This window comes from Numenius arquata, chromosome 5 (genome assembly GCF_964106895.1).
Source record: "Numenius arquata chromosome 5, bNumArq3.hap1.1, whole genome shotgun sequence".
Taxonomy (NCBI): Eukaryota; Metazoa; Chordata; class Aves; order Charadriiformes; family Scolopacidae; genus Numenius; species Numenius arquata.
Genome location: NC_133580.1, coordinates 46,357,932 through 46,380,757, shown reverse-complemented (window position 1 = coordinate 46,380,757; position 22,826 = coordinate 46,357,932). Strand labels below are relative to the sequence as shown.

The 22,826-nt window shown below is 44.0% G+C and overlaps 1 protein-coding gene across 5 annotated transcripts in view; it reads left to right on the top strand.

Moving 5' to 3' along the window:
• Positions 1–22,826, top strand: part of EXOC6B (exocyst complex component 6B) — a 305,171-nt gene that overhangs the window by 175,284 nt on the left and 107,061 nt on the right. For all 5 annotated transcript variants that reach the window (XM_074147112.1, XM_074147111.1, XM_074147109.1 and 2 more), the window contains exons 9-15: positions 11,336–11,419; positions 11,582–11,628; positions 12,822–12,942; positions 15,453–15,524; positions 15,979–16,076; positions 16,951–17,056; positions 18,213–18,322. In XM_074147112.1, coding sequence (XP_074003213.1) covers positions 11,336–11,419; positions 11,582–11,628; positions 12,822–12,942; positions 15,453–15,524; positions 15,979–16,076; positions 16,951–17,056; positions 18,213–18,322 — 638 coding nt within the window. The remainder of the gene's footprint in view (positions 1–11,335; positions 11,420–11,581; positions 11,629–12,821; positions 12,943–15,452; positions 15,525–15,978; positions 16,077–16,950; positions 17,057–18,212; positions 18,323–22,826) is intronic.

Here is a 22,826-nt window from a genome sequence, read left to right as displayed (position 1 = left end):
TTTTCCCCAGTTATAACAGCGTAGGTAAACAGGAATCAGGTGAAAGAACTTGTGGCATTTGGAAAAACATTTATTTCCTGGCCTGAGCAAGTGAAGGGCACTTTATTCTCATTTTCATGCTTTTTCCCTGCAGTTATACAGAGATAAGAAATACCTACTTATTTATTTTCAATGAAAGCTTAGATAGCTATGCAGCATATTTGATTCCAGCTGCTGAGGTTGAGGCGAAACATTTGAGCCCCTGGCTAGGATCTTAAGAGAAGAGCTAGCACCAGAAATGGCTTGTTCTTTGATTTTGAGAAGAGCAGTGGAGGTGTGAGCTACCGAACCTTTTCACCAAACTGAAGAGGCAATTCTGTGCTGGCAATTTTAGTTGCTCTGGGCTTTCTTTTTTTCCCTTTATGTCTTTAATTCTTCGATTTTCCATCATGTTGCTGATGGCAGTTTTCTGTCTCTTCTTTGATGGCTTCCCACTGCAAAAAGATGGGAACCCCTGATCACGGCCAAAGCAAAGAATTATTTGGCTTTCTGCTTATGGTCCCCATCTCCCTCCAACTGCTTTCGTGTTGATCCCTTGGAGAGGAGGGGGAAAACGGTGGGTTTTTTCTTTTCTTTACAGCACTAGCTAGCCGGGAGCATGGGCTGGGGAGCTGGTGATCATGAGGATCTGGTTCTCTTCTACTTCTGTTTCTCAATCAAGGTCTTACTCCCCTTTGCATCGCATAAGCCATAAACATTTCACGTTTCTCATCAGATTTCTTCCCGTTGCGAAAACTGGAGCATCTATAAAAGGGGCTGATGTGGGAAGAAGTTGGCTTCTGATCCAGACAGAGCAAGGTGATACTCATCTCCAGACTTCTGATCCACAGGATTCGGCTGAGCGCGTTGCATCCCTGCGAGCTGCCAGGCTCTTTTGGGATGGAAACTCCTCCTTTTGCTAGTGTGGACCCATAGTTTGTCATCCTGGGTCAGAGGTTGTGAAAAGCAGTAGTCAATTAAAGCTTTATTAGATGTAGTTAGTAATGCTCTGAAAGGAGCCAGCCAAGCTAAGGCCACTAATAAAGGCCCTTTGTTAAGGTATTTAATAAATTAACACTCTGCTGTGGCGGGGAGGGCGGGAGGCGATTACAAAAGCCAGGCTTGTTAATCAGTGTGTTTACCCTCTTCAAACACCCTGGCTGTGTGGCTCCCTAATCTTTACCCACCAGATTTGTTGGGAGCTGTGCGGGCAGCTGCCGGCCCGGGGACGGGAAGTGCCTCCGCGGGTCACGCCTGGGCCACAGCGCTGAGGACATGCCAAGACAAACATGGGTTACAAGGGCCATCGTACTAATCACTGGAGCCCCTCATTAAGCAGGGACAGTCCTTAGCGCAGGTACCCATTGTGGGCATGGGGTGATGCCGAAGCACTGGGGTTCCCCAAAACACCACACTTTGTCTCATCCCTACCTCGCTCATCTTCAGATTTTATTATTTTTTTTTTAACAAAACCTCCTGGACGCTGTGCTAGATGTGCTGCCAGGCTTGAACATTAGAGGGCATCTCATCCTCACGCTTCTTTATTTTTTATTTTTTTTTGGTGTGTTTTGTTTTAGTGCAGCTTAATCTATAGGGCCGTCTTTAAAAAGCAAATAGAGCATTTGACCTGCTGTGCAAATTAGCCATATGGTGAAGTGTAATATCCCGCTGACCCTCATTACCGTGCAGTATGAAAAGCTCTCCCCTTTTCACGTGCAAGCATATTAAAGTGGCCTTTTCAGCATTTTCTTCCATATAAAACTGTCTTCACTCCTGTGGCCAAGCAGTTAAAAGGGAACTCCAGCTGCAGCCAGGAGGGTGAAATTAAAGGCTTTACCCTTGTCTAAATGGAAAATAGATATTGCTTCCTATAGACAGGGCTGGGGAACAATGCTGCGCTGCCGGCTCCGGCAGTGGGATGGGGGGGTAATGGCCTTATTTTCTGGGAGGAAGGAGCCCCGCTCCTTTGAGAGAGGAGGTGTTGGATGTCTACCTTGGAGGAAGGGGGAAAAAGGGGGAAATCTTACCTATTTTCCTCTATAGTTAACTGTTTCATGGCCAAGCTGGCAGGAAGCAGTGAGAAGCTGTGCTAGGACCTGCTGCAGGACCCCAAGTTTTCCCTAGGATAAGCAGCAGCTCTTGCGTCACTTTGCATCAGAGCTAAAGAAAAGCCACATGCATCTTTGCCCCATAGAGAACTGGCTTTAAAATCAATTCTCTGGTGCATTGATGCCTGTTTATGCTCCTTGTTTACCTGACTGGGACTGGCTGGGAGCTCACCTGGGCTCCCGGTGCCCTGCCTGGAGTATTTCTCTCACATCTTCTCTGCCTCTGCTGATGGAGGCCCAGGTAACACCACCAGCATCTGCTAACCATTTCGGACTAGTTGGTGGAGCAGGAGGGGGAGGTAACTGTATCTGTTGGACCTAGACTTCAAGCTTTGCTTTCTTCTTGCTATTGCTTTGTAAATTTTTGTTGCTTTCAAACTTTGCTTTAAATTAACTTACTAAACCAACGTTCAGAGAGAGGGAAGGGAGTGCTCAGACTCTTCTGGGTTGACTCTCTGCTCTTCTGGCTCTCGCTCGTTCTTAGTTAGAGTTTCTTTCAACTGACTAGCTCATGACCTTGGTCTTCTGGAGCACTCCTTTCCTTTGGGATGGCCTTTGGTCATGCTCATTGGCCTCTTTGCTAGGTCTCAATTTTTATTTTTATTTTTATTTTTAAGTGGTTGAGTACAAATCCGCTAAGTCAGGCGGTTTCTATCAGTGCAGCATTGTTGGACACAAGCCCTAAAACATCTGAAACATGGAATTCACTTTGAAACTTGGGATTTGCCAATTTAAAGAAGAGATTGGTGATAGTCTTCCATCTGGGATACTGGTTGGAGTCAGGGTTAGGTGAAGCAGAGATCAAATCCTGCCTGTGCTGGGCTGAGCTGGTAAGAAGGAGATGGCTCCATGCATGTGCCCATGGCCCTTTTATTTGTAGGAAGAGATGCACAGCATAGTGAGATACTGGCCAGCAAAGCAGCACAGAAAATCAGTCTAGCCAGGATGGTGGAGACGTCCCTGGTCAGGACAAGTTGGGGCTGTGACCGGTTTTCGCTCTTGTGTGCTCGTTCAGCCGCGCAGGACACGTGGAGATGAGCACAGCCGCTTGTGACCGTGCATGGCTCTGCAAACCTCGGAGGGAGAGGCTCACCTCAAAAGCGGCGCTTGCTGTACTGCTGCTCTCTCTTCTCCCCACGCAATTTTCTGGTGAGCTTTATCTTCTTGTTTTCGGTATCGTGGTGGTGTTTACAGTCAACAAGCAGTTCCATGGGGCTGAGCAAGAGCCTCCTTTTTGATCCTCATTCAGCAAAGCGCTTACATGCTCAGTACTGAGCACCTGTATGAGTACCCGTGTGCCTCCATGATATTATTTGGGCATATTTACATTTTTAGAATTACGCATCTGCTTAACTTTTTGTTAAAAGTTTGTTTCATTAGTAGCTACTGGTGTTCTCTTGTCTTGAGACGTCTTCAAGGCATGTTAAACTTATTTTCTAAGCTCATTTTCTTGCAACTTATTTCTAACTAGTGTAGAAGCTCCTGTTGGTTTCTTTTAGTGCTGGACAATCATCTTTCCTTAAAACAAACTGCCTCTTTTAGGTAATTTTGGGGTAGAAAGTGGTTATTTGCAGGTTTTTAAAACTTCTGTGCTGCTTTTGTCAAGGTAGGTGCCATCCAAAGTGCTGGTCTGAGCTGCTGAGCCATCAGGGCAGGGGTTGCATGTGTGGGTCTGGTTTGGATATATCCATGAAACTCTGGGGTTATGGGAGGGGAGTAGATGTGGGATCTAGTTTTGACTGAGCGGCTCTTTGGCATTGATACGATGCCAAGCGTTGTTTGGCACTTGTAGGCAGGTTAAAATGAAACACTACCAATAGGGGCCATTTCGGCCAGGTGAGGGATGACACATCACAGCACTGTTGCTCAGTGACATGGGGGAAAAGGAATATACTGTTTCTTGTTGAAATAAGACTGAGATTGGCTAAATTGTGACTATAACCCCCCTGAAATGGGACTTATGGCCCCAGTTCTGGCCCTTTCTTCTTGTAGAACATGACACATGGGAAATGGCTGGTGATCAAGACATTTGGAGGCCAGGCTGGGAAATAAGCCATGTGTAAAATACCTGGAGGCTTCAAAATCTCTGCATAGTCAGTTTGTAAAGCATGTTTCTCACAGGAGAGGGTCATTCAGGTGGGAATGGACCTCATGAAGTCTCTAGTTCAGCATCCTGCTCACAGCAAGTCAGCTGTGAGATCAGACCAGATTTCTCAGGGCTTTATCCAGACTGGTCTTGAAAGCTTCCAGGGATGGAGACTGTAAAACACCTTTGGGGAACTCTTCTGCTGCCTTGACTGTTCTTATTGTGCAAAAGTTTTTCATTACAACCAGTCAAAATGTCCGTTTCATTTGTACCCGGTGTCTCTCCTCCTGCTGAGTTGGCCTGGCTCCATCTTCTCAGTGACCTCCTCATAGACATTAGTGTTAGAACCCCAGATGTTGTTGGCTGCTTTTTGCTGCAGGGCTGCACTGCTGGTTCACCTTCAGCTTGCTGCTACCAAAACTTACAGTCTTTATCCACAGACGTGCTCCCAAAGCAGTGGTCCTCGTCTATGCTGTTGCAAGGATTTCAGGGGTTCTTCCTTTTCATATGCAATATTTGGCATTTGTTCTTATTGAATTTCATCATGTTCATGTTGGCCCATTGCTCCAGCCTCCCAAGACCTCTCCAGGTGGTGGCCCTGCCTTTGAGTATATTGACTCTTCCCCCAATTTGGAGTCATCTACAAAGTGGATGAGACCACATCTATTGCCTTCTCCAGGTCATCAATGAAGATAGTGAGGCAGGTTCCAGAACCCCTGCTGTCATTCTCTACTTGTTATGGGCCTCCATATAGAACACGACCTGTAAACCCACAACCCTCCGAACCCAACCATCCAACCAGGTATGGATGGTTACCAAGCAGGTACTCATCGAGCTGATGAGTCATCCGCTTAGGAACAATGTTTTGGATTTTGGGAGCTCCACAGTAAATACTCCAGGTGAAGAAGGAGCCATTTGAAGGCAGACTTTCATAGATGAATACTGATCTGCTTTTTGGGAAACAGTTGTGCAAGCTCTTGAGATGGGCTACGTAGGCATGGAGCTGTGCTTTTGTCAGATGCTGTGTCAGTCTGTCTTAAAGGTGGCAGAATTCCTGAAATTGCCTGATAATTTTTGTGAACCAAAGTCCAAGGAGGATGAAGAGCCAGTGAAAGTCAGAGATAAATTTAAGAGAAGCCCAGTTCATGCTGTAGCCAGCATGGGCAGTGGGTTTAAGATTCTCACTAACAAGGAAGTAAACCAAATTCATCACTGTTTGCTTAAACCAGAGCTGCAGTGATGTGAATGGCTTGTGGATCAGGTGCTACAAAAGCATTCTCCAGTTGGTTTAAAACTAGGCTGTTGCAACTGAACTGGGGATATTTCTGCTTGTTCTGCATACGTTATTAACTGCTGCCCTCAAATATACATTAAACTAAGCACAACTTGGGTTTATCAAGGTAGGAATCTACTCAGCATATATTATCATAGCACATCACCTTACTTACTGCCATTGTAATGATATTTTAATGTAAGAGCTTAGAAGATCCACTCATTTTTAGGGAATGGACTAGTGATGGTGCAAGTACAAAGCATTTGAGATGACTCAGCCAATAATGTCCCCATGAGAGTGATAGGTTTTTGATGGCACGTGTCACCCAGTTGTATGCAGCTAGTGAATTATCGTTACATGAAGTACACAGGGTGCATTTCTGCTTCCAGGTAAGCAGAAATTTAATAATCCAAAATATTGTCATCTACATGTTCTGGATCCAAACAGTTCCATTTTACTGGGCATTTTAATTATTTGTTGAGGACAACAGCAGAATAAAACTTAGAGCACATTTTTCCCTACGTAATTCACAGCTAGATTTTCTTTCAGCTTTCTGCTGCTCCTGAATTATGAAACTTTTTTTGGGATTTTTCAGCTGTTGTTTTTGCATTCTTATGATTATATTGTGTTTTCCCTTATGTGGTGTTCATCTGCAATCTTAATTATCTGCCTCTCATTGCCAACTCTGTGAACTCTGAAGGTAATTTGAGAAGGAAAATTCTGCCTGGTAATTTTAAAAATATGAGGCATTATTGAGGGTTTTTCCTGGACTAATGATCACAATAAATACGTAGTTTGGAAGCGTAGCTTTGGATTCTTCCTGCTCACTTAAAGAGACTGAGAGTTGGGAGAAACCTATTCTCATTAAAACTGAATAGATGAATAGGAAAGGGACCTCCTTCTCTCCCCACCATGAGTACTTGATTTCCCCACGTTGTGGGTAGAGCTCACAAGAAATCCAGAAGGAGCAAGGATGCTGCCTCCATAACGATATGTATTAGCAGAGTCTTGCTTCTGGAGAAGGTTGGTTGGGGATATGGAAGTTCATGAGAAGATAGGGCTGGGAGTTGCTCCTTGGGAGTCTTTCCCAAGCGGTCCCATTCTCAGGCCTGCCAGCGTGTCGCTTGAGATCTACATGCGCATCATGGGTTTTGTTGAAAAAGAAAAACATTGCAGGTGCAATGCATCTTTACAAAGTAAAAAAGCTGCTTTTAGGAGGTAGGAAAAGAAAGAAAAAAGTGGGAGTATTTCCCACCAAGCAGACATGGAGAGCAGGAATAGGGCGCGTGTGTGCACAGCTCTGCTCCAAGCTTATGTGTTTGCATGCAGGTCAGCTCCAGGCTGGTATTTTTATCGAAGCATTGGTTGATGAAGGTGGTGTTCAGCTTGGGTGCCGTGCCGTGATGAAACACTCAGGAGATTTTGGAGCAAATATTTTATTCAGCCGGTTCCCTGCCTAAGCAGATGCTGTCATACTGGCCTGCACTTCTGGTGGCTGCTACAAGAGGCTGAGCCTGGGCAGCCTGAGTGGCTTAGTGATGCTCTCAAAGTCACTTCTCGTGGTACTTGTATACAGTGTTTAGGTCCCAAAACATTGTCTTTGAAAACCAGAGGTAAAGATGGGATTGGTTAATTGTGAAAAAACATCAGGCGTAGGGCTGTGAGAAGAGAATGGGATCGAAGTGTAAATACTATGTGGTTTTTCAGATGAGTTGTCTATAAAACACAGGGTCTTGTGTTCTGTTCTGGATACTTTTTTGGTGTGGTTTGTTTCTGTTTGTTTGTTTTTTGCTTTTTGCTTTTTTTACCCAGAGGAAAACAATATTAAAAAATAGAGTACAGAGGAGTAGTGTTATCTGAAGACTTGATAAGTTGAATAGTCTTAAATAGGTCAAATGTGGGAAACTGGGTGGTCTAAGATAAAACTGTTACCAAGGGGAAGAAAGACTTCCTGTTTTTAGGAGAATATAATACGTGAGCGATGAAAAGATCTAGGGAGATGATGGAGGAAAGCAGTTAGGAGAAAAGGATGAAACTGTGTGCTAGAAAAATGTAGAGAGTGTCAAGAGAGATTTTTCTGGGGAGGAGCAGTTTTTTGTTGGAGTAACCTCTCATGAGAGAGTCCCTAATTCTTGGGGCAGTCAAAAAAGGCTCACAAAAGAAAATACAGGGAACAGTGCATTGGGAGGGAGATGTTTTTGGTCAAATTGGCAGGTCTCTAGGCCATAAATTTTAGGGAAACTATTAAAATGTGAATATGGTCTACATTTTTTTTTTTGGAATGGTTTCAAAGTTCTTTGCTGTTCCTTCTCTTCTACTACAGTTAAAGCCATTTGTTGGATTGGAACAAGGATGACCTGGCATCTAAAACCTTCTAAGCACCCTGTGAGGCTGAAGGGGCTTTCTTCCAAGGCTGGAGGGACCGAATCTTTTGTGCAATATCTCCAGCCCAGCTCGGATCATTCTTGCTTCTTGTGTCTGTAGAAAACATTTTTTCATCTGAAAGTGCAATCCAAAGTAATTGAATTTTCAGAGAATACTATGAAGTTGGTCCAGATTCTTAGTCTTCCTCAAAGTCATCAGTAAAATAGGGATAGAAACCTGGCTTGTGGTTTGTCCTTAGTGGCGAAGGAGCTGAATGATGGGGTCGGGGGTTTCAGCTGTCAGCTGTAGGGACATATGCTTCCCGCTGCCTTGTCCCCCACAAACTGGTGGCCTCTACCTCTCTCAGCACCTGGTGACCTCCACCATCCTGTGTGTGCTCCTGAGGAGCTGGTGGAAAAGCGGACACACCAAATGGAGAAGCTTTTTAATGAGGTGAACAGCTACAGGATAAGGACTGTGGTGTTGCAGGGTGATGGGAGGATGGGCAGAGCTACACTGCAAGTGGAGACATATGTGGGATGACTTTTTGGCCTTTCTTTCCTGAAGAAATGCATGGTGAGGTGAGCAGGGAGGATCTCTTCTTGGAGCTCAGTTGGAGGGATAAGGGAAAGTGATGTTAGCTGAACTGAATTGCTGTGGTGTAGTCTTAGCAGAAATCTTCAAAATCTGGTATTAAAAGGGCTGACTGCTTTCAGACCAGCCTCCTGCTCCTGATGAACTGCTTTCCAAGTTTCCAGTAAGTCCTCAAGGTCACCACAAAATCTCGCCTGTGTAGCCTGGGGAAATGGCAGCTTATGCATATTCAGTAATGGGAAATTAATTACTTGCAGCTTCCATATGATGTTGCGTGAAGCTAAACATGGTGGCTGGCATGAGCAACCAACCGCCGTGGCAGCTGGGCTTATGGTGGTGGCTGAACCTTGATGTGCTCTTGCCTTTGGTGGTGCCATACATTAATTTATTAAAGAAATGGGGAAAAAATTACTTCCATTTTGAATTTGCACCACAAATTCATTGGTAGCAGCAGGCTGCACTAGATCAGTGAGTAGCTTCACTCAGAGATCTCACTGATGCTGCCAGGGATGAGTTGCTCTCATGAGCAGGATGGAGATGATCAGGGGGGTTTCTGCCACTTGTGTGGGTTTTGAGAGATGAGGCACAGCAGGATTTAGTAAATATCTTAAATCTGGTTCCTTAAGAGGTGAGGTGGGAGTGGGGCAGCCAGTTTTGTCTTGTTTCTCCTGTGGCACCGCCAAAATTGAGAGAAGATGGGTAACACCAGCATCCTGAGAAGCACCGTTTCCCAAGCGTGGGAGAGGAGCTCGAACAGAGGTCAGAGCTCTCTGCTTGTGGGCCCTCTGAAGGGGGCTAGCATTTAGCTTGATAAAAATTCTAATAATTCTCCCTGGTCTGGCGCTAACCTGCAGATTACTGATTTCTGTCTCTGGGCCCTTTCCTTTCCAGGGGAAAACAGCTTTTGAGAGCATTGAGAAGACATATGACATGGAAACGCTGGTTCCCAGATAGTTCCTGTTTATTAAAACCTGTCTTAAAATGTCAGATTACTTACAGGTTCAAACTGATGCTTGGCTTGATTGCAGGAGAAAGGCTTGGATTTATACCCAGTCCAGATTTGTCCCTTGCCAGGGTACTGGCACCACTGATAGTTGGATGGATGTGCCCAGCATGAGTCGGGAGCTGCTTGTCCTGTGCACCCCTGATATTCAGCTAGGTTAAAAAGTATAATTCAGAGACAAAATCCACAGTATAAATCTGCATAATCTTTGCAATGCATGTGCATGGTGGCAAGAAAGGGTGGGTTGAAGGATGATGGAGCTGGACTCTTTTCAGTGGTTTCCAGCAATAGGACAAGGGGCAACGGGCACAAGCTGGAACATAGGAAGTTCCATTTAAATATGAGGAGAAACTTCTTTACGGTGAGGGTGACAGAGCACTGGAACAGGCTGCCCAGGGAGGCCGTAGAGCCCCCTACTCTAGAGATTTTCAAGACCCACCTGGATGCAGCCCTGAGTAATGTGCTCTGGGCAATCCTGCTTTAGCAGGGGAGTTGGACTAGATGATCTCTAGAGGTCCCTTCCAACTCTGACAATTCCTTGAATTTTTGTTTTGAAGAATTTTAGCACCATTTGGAAGGGCAGTATTAGGTGGGAGAGCTTCTGGACGCATCAGCAAGGCTAAATTTTTCCTTAAGCTTTGAGCTCCAGCTTGTAGAAGACAAGGAGCAAGTCGGGCTACAGCTCCTCAAGGGTTCATTGCAGACATTTCATAAGACCCCTTTAGCTGAGGGCATCCTAAGGCAGCCTGATTGTGTAATGCCACAGTAGCTGGAGAATCGTTAAATTAGCATCAGGTTTTTCTTTTAATTAATTTATTTTTTGTAGTAGAGAAGGTTGATGTCTGGTGCCTTGCTCAGGTGAGATTTGCTGTTGTGTGTTGTTTGTGAATTCCAAATGAGGGGTTTTTTTGGTTTTTTTTTGGTTTTGTTTTTTTTTTGGCTCAGAACAGTTCAAAGCAAGACCTTGTCCCTTCTCTGAAGTGTTTATAATCCAATTTCAGACATAAAACAGCACGGGTGTGGAGGAGGGAGGAACAGGCAGGGATAAACCAGCAAGGTTTTACATAGCCTAGGGGACCAGGGCGGTAGGCGGACGTCTGAATGTTTCAGCAGGTCGATGGCATTTGAGGATCCTCTTGGGTTTGTTGCCTGGGTGGGGATGCTCAGATGTAGCCTGGCTTGGTAAAACAAACCACCTACAGAGAAGCCCCCAGAGGAGCAGTTCAGGTCCTCGCCACAGCGCTAGGTGTGGGTGGGCAATGCCCATGGAGGGGAACTTGGGTCTTTGGCTTTCAGGACTAACTGTCTCTGCTCTGGAGGCTCAGACCTGCAGTAAAGTAGGGAAATAATGAGCTCAAAAACCTATTTTATTTTCCCAACCATATAGACCGGTCTCATAAATTGCTATAACCCACACAAGCATGTTTTTCCAAAATTCCCCAATGTTCATCACTCTGCACCAATGAATCAGTGGAAGGATTTCTGGCATTGTTTGTCCTCTCTTTCTTTTTTGCTAACTCTGGAAATTGGTTGTTTCACTGCCCTTATGGTTAAGTAAATCTGATATTTGTCCATGTTATGGTCCGGTAAAGAAGCTGGTTGCACAGTTCCATATAATGCGTCTGCACAGCGATCTGTACATTCATCAGATACTCTTCCTTATACCTGAGCAGTTGGGTTTTTTGATTCGATCCTTTGGGTGAAATTATTTATCTTATGATGTTTGGATTGCATTTTGCAGGAAAGTGTTGCAAAGATATGCTGGAGGAATATGAGATTTGCATCTTAAATGCAGTATATTGCAAGTTAACAGTAAAAGCAGTGTATTGCAAGTTAACAGTTAATGCAAACCATTATAATTACTTGAATTAATCTCTTCTGTTTTCCAGGGTGCCCGAGAAACCTTTGAGAACTACTATAGGAAGCAGAGAAGAAAACAAGCCAGATTGGTCCTGCAGCCTCCTTCAAACATGGTACGATGGTTCCCTCCTTGCAGTGCCTAGACTTGCTCTGCTGAGTAAAGGAGCAGAGGGTTATCTCTGGGCTTGCTGCTGCTGGTGGGTGGTCTCTAATTTATTTCCAATTGCTCTTGGCTGCTTTTGTTTTAATCTTTGCTCACTTTTTCTTTGTTGCAGCATGAAACTTTAGATGGCTACAGGAAGTATTTTAATCAAATTGTAGGGTAGGTATTCTTTTTATATACTCTCGCTAAATATGTGCGTGCTGTATTGTTGAGGAGCCCAAAAAGAAACAGAGAGGAGGGAATGTTGATCTTTTTGAGAGCCCTTTAAAGGGAGCCAAAACAGGGTAAAAAAAGGTGGTTTGGGCTTCTTAAGTGTTTTGGAGTGTATTTTATAGCACCCATGAACTTTGCTGTGTCACTAGTGGCAGCGTGGAGGAACCTGCCAGCTCCTGTACTAGCAAGCGCATTTCTGGGAATTTGAGGATAAATAATCTCTGTGGACTGTGTGCATCTACTTGCCCCACTAATGAGATGAATAGGTCCTCTGCCTTAATATTCTTTAATATTTGATAATTATTTTTTGATTATTTTTCCTGGTAAAAGAGGTGATTCTCAAGACTCTATTCCTATGAGCTTCTTATTATTGCATTCAGATTTGACGAGAGTTCCAAAACCAGTCAAGCTTTAAGAGGAGACAACCTAAGAATGCTAATCTAGCAAAGATAGGGTATGATGTTGAAATTTCTTCAGCTAACGATAATAATTTCAACATCAGATTGTGACCGTCACAAATGCAATATGTGCCGCTCACCTTCGCACTTAGTTCCATGCTCCTGGGCTGGATTTCCCCAATAAAACACAGCTGAGATTTTGTGCGTTGCTGTTTAAAATGTGCAGTGCCACGCTCACTCCCTGAAAAATACAGTTTCTTTTTGGCCAGCATGTTTGATAACTGGAGATTGGAGTGAACTGATTGCCTTTAAATGATTGTGAGCGTGTGGCGTATCTGGGCACAAGAGAGTATTTTTCCCTGCAGTTAAAGTATTTTTCCCTGCAGTTAACCAATTGTAATATGATTGCTGGTGGCTGGAGCAGAGTTTAATCAGTGGTTCTTGTTCAAATAATGGGGAGGGGAAATTCTGCCTTTGTATATACATAGAGTTGCATTACTATGAGCAACTGTATTTTAGCTCACTTCTTTAATACAGTGAAACATCATATATTGTGATTTTAAAAATAGATTAATAAAGTGCTTAACATTGGCTATATTTGATACAGATATCTGAGCTTGCTCTGGAGGTTTGTGGATGTGCAAATACTGCATGTCACTCACATGCGGGTTTTGCAGATCTCTTTTGATGTCTCAAAACCTGTAACTTTTGATAACAGTGCCATTTTCTCCTCTCCATTAGGTTTTTTGTAGTGGAAGATCACATCTTGCATACAACGCAGGGCTTGGTAAATAGAGCCTATATTGATGAGCTGTGGGAGATGGCGTTATCAAAAACTATTGCAGCACTAAGAACACATTCAGTAAGTAAAAGCCCCGGGTTGCTCAGCTGTTGCTTGACTATGACTTGACATGCTGGAAATACTGGCTTTTACAGTAGTATTCTTTGTTTTGCCTCTTTTCCAATGACTCTGTTTAAAACCACAACATGAAGATGCATTGCTATTTCCCCCAAAGCTTTCTCCAGCTTTTTTTTTTTGCCTCTTGAGGCACTGCATTTCTCTGGACCAAACTGCCAATATTTTGGGGCACTGGAAAGGAAAAAATAGTGGTTTGATATTTTTCTTGTTGCTTTGCTGATCGCTTTTGAAAAGTGCCAGCAGAGGGAGTTGGTTTGTCCCAGGAAACTGGGGAAAAAAGCATCTGTTTGGCACACTGAAGTATGACCTTGTTTGATATTCCCTCAAAGTTCATGGCAGTGAATGGGCTGCTATCAAACTGGAAATCATTTGTGCGTAAAAAGACAGTAAATAGATTTCTTGTTTTTTAATACTGAGAGAAGTTTGGAAAAATTTGTTATCTCTTTGGTATTTCTCTGCTTGAGCAAAACACCCAAAGCCAATTGCAAAAAATGTAGTTTTTTTCCAGTTTTATATCTCCTAATATAATGTTGTACTGATTCAGCTGGGAGCACTGGAGTTTTCTGAAAACCCTGTTAGTTAACAGGGTGAAAAAAATTGCATCTGACCATAAAAGGAAAAGCATTAATGACTTTCCACATGTCCGTTTTCAAGCTGTTGGGCCATTTTCTCCAGGAAAAACAATGTATTTAATCACTGAAATCCCACCAGTGTTCCTGGAAGGCAGTGCCGTCTGAAAGCACGAGGATGCTGTGAGGTCATGTTGGTGCAGGCCTTCATCTAACATGACGTAACATGTGTGTGGTGGTACCCAAGTGATAACAATGTCATTGCTCTTTGCTGAGAAAACCCTAAAATTTCTGTGTAGAGACACAATATGCTGCTTGCTCCAAACCACACTGAGTTCATGCATTTACATGCCCTGGCTTAGTGTGGTTGCCCATGGCTAGTGTTGCTGAAGAGCTGCTTGGCTTTACCCATGCAGGTGGGGTTAATCCATTTGATGGCCCTGGAGCTCATTGGGATGAGGGACCACAGAGGCTTCCTGGGGCGCTCTGCCTTCATCTGGCACAGCAATTATGTTGACTGGAAAGCTGCCTCCTTCCACTTAAGCTTCTGTGTTCCGAAAGGGGATAAACAAAGAGATGTACACCCCACTAGGTTGTAAAGCTGTGTTTATTTTCTTTTTAAGTGGGGTTTTTCTGCTAGGTGAAAGCCATGAGAGTAAGCCAGGTACAAACATGGGTTTTTTCAATTTTACCAACTTTGTTGCCATGACAAGTTGTTTTAAGTAATGCCAAACTTAATGCATGAAGTGGCTGCCAGGTTAGCCTTTTTTCCCCAGTAATCATGAAATATTACATAATTTCTCAATGCTATTACTGGGGTCATCAGCCATCTCTGTACACTGCTTAGCCTACAGCTCCCATATAGGCCAGTGCCATCCATCTCATATTCCCGTTGAGACTTGATGGAGGGCTCTCACATTGGTGAGGCTGTTTCAGTTCTTCCCGTTCAGCCAAACCTATCCTGGATTTTCTTTCTTTCTGCAGACAGGGAGGGACATCTTTTATCACTTCTGATAGCTTTAGGGCATTATCTTTCTTTCTAACTTTCTTTTCTGGACAGTGAAATGGAAAATGTGTCTCTTCCAGTCTTTCACATTGATTAATGGAGTAATTCCTCCTTGAGTTTCCAGTGAGCTTCAAATCTGCTTCTTTTTCCAGCTTATGAGCACTGATTCTATATTTGGTAAGACTCTGTCTGAAATTTTGCATATTTCAGCATATGGTGGTTGTCTGCTGTATCCAGAGAGCACATGAAGCCTGTGGGTAACATGGGGTCGCTCAAAGGGGACAAACAACGTTGTCACTACACTGAGTTATGTCTTGAGGGTTTTGAGCAGTGTCCTGACCTGCAATAAATACTTGTATTGTAGCTCTGACCATTGATGTTGCTGAAATATAGACATGCAGTGTGTTTTTTCTCAGCCTGAACCACTTAGCAATGCAGCCTTTGTGTGGGACTTGGGGATGCCTCGCTGCGATGCTTCATTACCATCAGACACAACACACTAAATATTATATGAGAGGCGCTGCTGTCGTCTTGGTATGACAATGCGCTGATTTGCTTCATCTCCCCTCGCTTCCCTAGCAGCTCCTGGGTAATCTTAGAGACACTTCAGGTATCTCTTGAGCAACCGAAATCCTTATTCATCATGGAGAGCCTCAAGAGCAGTGTGTTATGAGGAGAGATACCCTTATCAGTGTGCCTTCCCTTGCCCTGTACAGCATTAGGGCATGGGCTGTAGGATAAAAGCTACTGATCATAAGACTGTACAGCATGCCTATGTATTTATTATCACTCAAGTGATAACACAGGAGGGCTGAAGCAAATATTTTTCCCGCTTGTGGCAGTTAAAACCATGTTTTAATTTCTCTCCTTCTTTGCAGTCCTACTGCTCAGACCCAAGCCTGGTGTTAGACTTGAAGAACCTCATCGTTCTCTTTGCAGATACACTCCAGGTATGCGGCTATTGACAGCCGCTCTTTATCTTGCTCAACGGTTGTGTTGCTTGCAGACGGTGTCCGTCAGCAGGGTTAAATGGCTGATGTCAGCTTGCTGTAGTGGCCCAGCTTCTTTTTTGGCACTGTGGTGCATGAATTGTGGCGCCTGATGAACAGCCTGGTTCACTCTGTGTGTGGGGTGGCCAGCCCAGGGGAAAAGGGCCAAGCCTTAGCCACATTTTGCCAAGTCCTTGTGCCTCTTGCCCACCCCTAACCCAGCCTTTAATAGCCCTTGGTCCTACCACCTCAGTAAATCACCGCCTGCATCTGTCCACTGGCACCATTCACCTCTGTGGTGGCCATATGAGAGAATTTCCCATGTGCTCCCTATTAAATACAGAAAATGTTTTTCAGCTGCCTGGTGGTGACTTTTTCTTATCTGAAGTTGCTCTCTTCCCCCACTTCTCTGCAGGGCTATGGCTTCCCAGTGAACCAGCTCTTTGACATGCTGTTGGAGATCCAAGACCAGTATAGTGAAACCCTGCTGAAGAAATGGTCAGGAGTTTTCAGGTGAGAAGCTCTTGAAGCAAATTCATGAGACATAGCTTTGGCCCATAAATAAAATTTTTTGAGAGATTAGGAGCAAAGTCATGTTTATGTTTTGGGCAACAGTAAGCTTCAGCCTGGGCTCTCCTTGGACCAGGGAAAGCCAATTTAAACACAGTTATGAGAATCCTGTGTGTGGTGAGATCTGTGCAATAAATCAGTGTAGTCCCAGAGGGATTATGGTTTCATTATGAAGCTCACACTGACAGTTGATAGATGGAAGGATGCAAAAACCTGGTGTTGCAGTAGTGTTGCTGTGCCCTTGCTCCAACACTGAGCCATGTGTGTCTCGGGACATGAGTGGCATATCCTTATGCTGCAGCTGTAGACACATCGATGAGCTGAGCAGTTGCCTGCAGGTAGGGCATGATATATTATCCAGGGTCCCATGCTGTGCTCTGGAGCTACCAGCTCATCCTCCAGGACATCCCAGGAGCATTGAGGTGTTTCAGAGCATGGGGCATTGGGAAGAGGTGTTGGAGGCTTGTCAACGTCCCGGTAGCTCAGCATCCATCTTCCTCAAGTCAGACAGGACTGAAGCTCACTTGGGCTTTACCAGGGGCTGCTGCTGAGGCTTCAGTCTGGACTAAAATCACCATTAATCTTTGGTTGTGGCTTTACACAGACTGAAGGCAGGAATGTGGGAGAGATCATTGAGTCTGGCTGCAGCAAAGATGATTTCAACAGTCACAAAGATGGGGAGGAGTTTAGGCCCATGGGGTCACATCTTAGACTGGCACCTACTTCTTAAGAGCTTCCCAACTGAGTGGTATATATGCAAAGTTGTGGATAGTCTGTCATCAGAGAGATGTCTTTCTAATTTTCTTTCTTTTCTTAGAAATATACTTGATTCAGATAACTACAGTCCCATACCAGTGAAAAATGAAGAAGTTTATAAGAAAATAGTTGGACAGTTCCCATTCCAGGATGCAGAACTTGAAAAGGTAATCTTGAAATGGGCAAAATGGCACGGCTTGTCTGCTAGTGCAGGAAAACCCCACACCCTTGTTAGTGGCATCAAGAAGTGCAAATGAAAGCATCAAAAAAAATCCCAAACCAAACCCAAACCAAATAACAACAAAAACAAAACAAGGGAAAAGAAAAAATAACATTTTCTATGGAATGTGTTTCTCCTGGTGTGGATGAGGAGGGTGCTTATAGCAATACCTCGTTGACTTTTTCAGATCAGTGTAGTGTTGCAGCCAAACAGTGCTTACAGTAGACAAGAGACTAGAAATATCTGCTTCCATTGATATTTTGTTCCCATTTTATGAAGTGTGTTATTGACCTTTATTTGTTTTAATCTCATATTTAAAAAAAAAAAAAATCCCAACAAAGTGGTTTATCTTGGCCTTTGTAGAAGTGTGTGCTTGCAAAACCTACGTGTAGCCAAATTCGACCTAGCCAGTGTCCCTTAAAAGCCTGCTTGGCCTTCTGCTCCACATCTGTCAGTCAGTAAGCTCCAAGCCTGGTGAACTTAATTAGGACTGGGAGAGGTTTTGATCCAAGTCAAGTGCTTAGATTTCAGAAAGTCTGTGTCCTTTTCCCAAAACTATATCATGGGGTCCAGCTTCTTACTGTTGTGCTCTGCACCTCCCAGCCATGTGTGTGCTACCAGTAAAAGCTGATTGGAAAAATTTGGTGTAGGACACCTGTTTCCTCTTGGCTTTTGGTGTTGTAAGCAAGTGCTTACCTTGAGCAGCAACTGGGGGAAGTGACCAAGCGAAACACCTTGTGCATGGTGGGACATAAAAGTCAAGGAGTTCTCCAACGCGTTTTTTTCATATGACTTAGGGAGTTGGGAGAGGGAATGAGGGTCCTGTTGTGCTGCCTGCTCCCTCCTAGCTGCAAGTTTCCCTCCAGCCTGTTTCAGACTCCAAATCCCTTATGCACCCATGTACCATTTGTAAGTGATTATCTGGTCTTTCACTTGGCTGAAATGTTTATATAATATACAGTAAATGCTGGCTTGTTGTTTCATTGCTGGACTTAGCTAAATACTAGAATTAATTTGACTGCTTGGAACATGTTGCTGGAAAGCAGTCGGCACTCCTGTTAAATATCTGCTTTTCCACTTGAATTCTCTCCTGTATTTTACAGCAACCGTTTCCAAAGAAATTCCCTTTTTCTGAGTTTGTGCCTAAAGTTTACAATCAGATTAAGGAATTCATCTACGCCTGTCTGAAGTTTTCAGAAGACCTTCATCTGAGGTAGGGGATGAGTGTGCTAATGGTTGTCATACAGAGTTTTTGTCTGCACTGAAAGATCTCAACAAGGTTTAAAATATAAATTTTCTTCCTCAACCCTTCATGCTGCTCAATTGCTTGGACATACCCTGCTCAGGATGGGGGTGGCTGGTGGTCTACTTGGAGCAGTGGCATCCTTAATGTACCAAGGGCTGGCCAAGTCTTCAAAAATAGCCATAGCTCAGGACCATTCTAGCTATATAAAAAGTGAGGAGGCTGTTCCTTCTGAGATGTTTTCTGGGTCAGTTGTACTAAACAGATGAACATAGTTGTCTCGAGGAACATAGCGATGTCCGCTTGTCATTAGGTCAGTGCCTGGTATAACATCTACAACTGGCATGCTACCTCCTCGCACTATCCCTCAAGGACCATGTTGGCAAGAAAACTCTTGAAGTTTTGATTTGTCCTGTGTGTTAATGACTTTTGGCTGCTGGTTTAGGGTTTTTTTTTCTTGTTTCCCATAGGAGTTTATATGCAAATAATCTGATTTTTTTTTTTTTTTAAAGCCTCCAAAACATTCCATGTGTTTACCAACCCTTTTCCATCCCAAGGTGCCTTAATGCTAGTTTTTATGTGCGTGTGCGTGAGATTGGATGACTATATTAGCCAGAAACAGCAAGGTTGTGCTTTCTTTTTGCACCTGATAATGTCTTTGACCTGATAGAGGTATATAAATGAATAACAAGATTTTTACTTGAAGGAAGGATCCTTCATCCCCTCTGACTGTTTGCAGCATCGTACTAGTGAGAGGTTGGACTGTGAGGTGGGTTTCACCACCCTGGGCAGCTTCATGTCCTGGCTGTGGCCTGACACTGGACATTATCTCAGTGCTGATGTGAAGCTAAGGCAGTGTTCTGGGGACTTTCCAGATGTTTCAGTGCCTATACAAGGCTCTTCAGGGTTTTAATTTCTTTTCCTTTGTGAGAAGGATAGTAATTTGGAGATCCACTTCCTCTCCATCATCTGCTAGAGGACGTGACAGTTCATTGGTTGATGTGGAAGCACAGGACGTTTCTCACCCTGCATTTAATCTCAACCTTTCACTGGTGGCAGGTTGCTCTCTTTGGTGGCTCCCAGGGCTCTTAACCTGTGGGTCACCATTAAAGATCTCGGTTTCTAAAGCCAACAGAATGGTCTGATTTCACACAGATGCTGGTTTCACTGAACCCCTCTGTTGGCACTTCCCTTGTGAGTTTTGTGCTCTTCACCGTAATGGAGATGATTTGGTTTGTCAGGGAAGGGAAGAAAAGTGTCCCCTTGGGTTCCTCCTCAGGGGTCCCCCCGGACATGTTATTAAAATTCCTTTCGACATTGGATTTTCCAGCACTCTTTGAGGAGTGGTGTTGGGCTGGGGGAAGGGAGCCCAGCTCTCAGCTTTTCTAGCAAAACATTTGGAATATTTCTCTGAAAACCCCTGTTGACACTTTCTTCATTTCACCCTGACAGCTTGAATTAGGTTTTATTAGGAAGCTTGGCTACAAAGCCGGCAGCAAGTTTTCTTTCTCTTCTCTTTCTTTTTCTTCTTTGGTTGTCATTTACCTTGCACCCTGGAGTGATTGGGGTCAGCCTGTCAGTCACGGGAGGCCTGAAGGTCATGACTACTGCTATGGGATACGGGACATCAGCTGTCATTAACCCAGACAGTTCACTTAAATATTCTGCGGTCTTTTCCTGAAGAACAGAGCCTATGGCAGAAAATGTATCTCATTTTTTTTTTCCTAATTATTTTTTTAAAGTAGCTCCTTGTATTTGTTGGATGGGAGCATTTTCCTTTATGTTGATAGGCTTGTGAAGTTATTTTGCTTTTCAAGTATTTGAAGAAAATTTGGCGCTTACTATGTGCCTTTAGGGGTTGCAAATTCTTTTGTTTGGCTTTATTAATTTGATTAGGAGAAAGAAAACCTCCTTTATATTTTCAGCAGTTCTGCCTTTGTTAAAAAGTGTGTATTTGAGCTCATTGAGGAGATGTCTTTAAAAGTATCCACTTGCTGGAAGGCTTCCGCTGGCTCCAGTGGAATTTCTCATTTGAAAGATAGGGAATATCTTTGGAAAACAGTAGGTGGAAGGACAAGATGTCAGCTCTAATCTACCAGAACTTTGATTGTTTAGTTTTGGGTTTTTTTCCAACAAAGCGCCAATCCTGAAAGTACTTGGGATACAATTTTTAAAGTGCTGAAAATAATTTAAGTACGTAAAGTTTTAAAGAATAAAATAAAAAATCAGAGGCTTGAGTAACTAATTCAGGTTTGGACCTTTGGAATCCCGCTTTAGGAGAGGGGAGATAAATGTGGTTTCTTTGATAGCTCATATTATTGCTTCTGTGTTACTAGTGGTGTGTGGCTGTAGACCAACCCTGGTAACAAAGGTGGTAGATCAAATTGACTTCAAAGATATGTAGTGAGCAGTTCACATGAAAAATATTGCTTATTTGGGGTTTTTGTTTTCTTCTTGCATATTGAGAACTGATATCCGACTTTTCTGTTGAGCCAAGACCCAACCTCTACTTCATGGTCAAGAGTCTGCATCATACAATTGACTGGTACCAGTACTCTTTGCTAACTGGCCCCACTGGTCTGTGCACTGGGTCTGGGCTGTTCGTGTGAGCTTGGTTCATCATTTCAGCTGGGAGGGTGCTGGGCAAGGCAACTGCTAACACCCATTGCTCTTGTTATCACCCTCACTGACCTCTTCTGTTGAATCAAGGAAGATTTGGGGGATTGCAGTCCAGCACCTGGTCAAATCCCGCTCTCTTTTTTTTTTTTTTTTTTTTTTCTTTCTTCCAAGGAATGATTCCATTTTTTTTTCCTTACTCAGCGTGTGGACCTCATGGCAGATATCGCAAATCCTTCTGCTCTGGTGGAACCCAACCGCAGGGGTTACCAGGCTGCTTGACCCACCCTGTAACTGCAGTTACGACCTGATTTTCTAGCTTATGCAGCCAACAAACTAAATAAGAATAGGAAACCTTTGGAAATGGTGCTTGTATGCAGAGAAAGCTCAGGTAGAAGTGCTTTGAAGAAGTAAAAGCAGCATGGAAGTGCTAGGCAGCATTATTAAGCACTACTTGTTTATGCCCTGGAGACTATCATGGTTGAGATGTTGCTGCAGCTGAAGTGAGCAATTGAAGCAAACCCTCAATTTGCAAAGCGTTTGGTGATATGGCAACCTCGTGCCGTCAGCGCTGGCTGTGGCGTCGGGCAGAGGCCAGCAACATCCCGCTCCTGCCAAGAGCATGACTGTCTCAGGGCGTACACGCAGCCAGACAGTAACTGGCTTGTTTAATTTTGACGCCCTGATGACAGGTTGACATTTGAATTAAAAAAAAAGCAAGCTTTTCTAGCACAACCTAGTTGGTTGCTGTGTTGGTTTAGTGAGAAAAGCTGACGTCATGTCCAAACCCCCATGTTTTTCATCTGTGCTTTCTCAGTTTCAGTAAATGCTGGGAGCTCCGACCACCAGCTCCTCTTCCAACCTCGGCCTTCTGTACCTCCATCAACCTTAGGGACAGGCTATGTGACTCCCTGAGTATTGCATTTCAGGATCTCCCATGGAATTTCCCAAAAGGGCCACAGTGCTTGTACAAAGATATAGCTCTGTGTATTGTTTTCTCCCTATGCAATTTTTTCTTTACCCCCTCTGAGAATGGGTCCAGCCCTTTTTGGTCCCAAGCCACCTTCCCTGGTTCCCACACTGTTCCAGCAGCAGCAGGCAGCTGCCCCTGGTGCCATGAGGTTCCTTTGTACCACCCCTTTGCTTTAAATCTCCTTTTTACCATCTGTAGATCATCACAGGGTTAGATTTTATTGTATTTGCTGTATTTAACCATGCTATTGTCTGGTGGAGGGGACTGGGGACAATTTGGTTCTTCCTGGGGGATGTGTGTTTGCATGTGTAGTGAGTTTGGGGGATTTTTTGTTTATCTTTAAGTAAAACCTTATTTGAGAGCCCTACCCAAAGTATAAAGTCCAGGAAAATTCATTGGCTGGTTTCTTCTCCCTGTGTTTTGATTTCTGTTCCACACTTTCAAAAACCCAAATGCATCACCTTGGACCTCACATCAAAACCCTGCGAGAAGGACCCATGGGGTCCACCTGAGACATGGACTGGGCTATCCCTGATCATCACTGGCACAGGATGTGCTTCCCTGCTAAGCAGGAGGAAAATAAACTCATGGAGATCAGTGGTGATGATCTAGAAGAGACTCACACTAAGACTTTGGCTGATGACATTGAATTTAAATTATCAGGAGCTGGGTCCTGCTGAGCTGCTGGCCCTGCTCTGCTTGCATCCAGCTGGGAAGGAGACAGCGGTCAACCCTTGTCAGGCGTGTGGTTCAGAAGAGCAGATTTGTAAACATCAGGGGAAAGAAAATATTAGAGAAATCTCTTGGGGAGTGCAGTGTGGTGAGCAGCCGCTGGGTATGTGGGGGATTGTGCATCTGGGCTTTTTCTTGGGAAAGCTGCAGCAA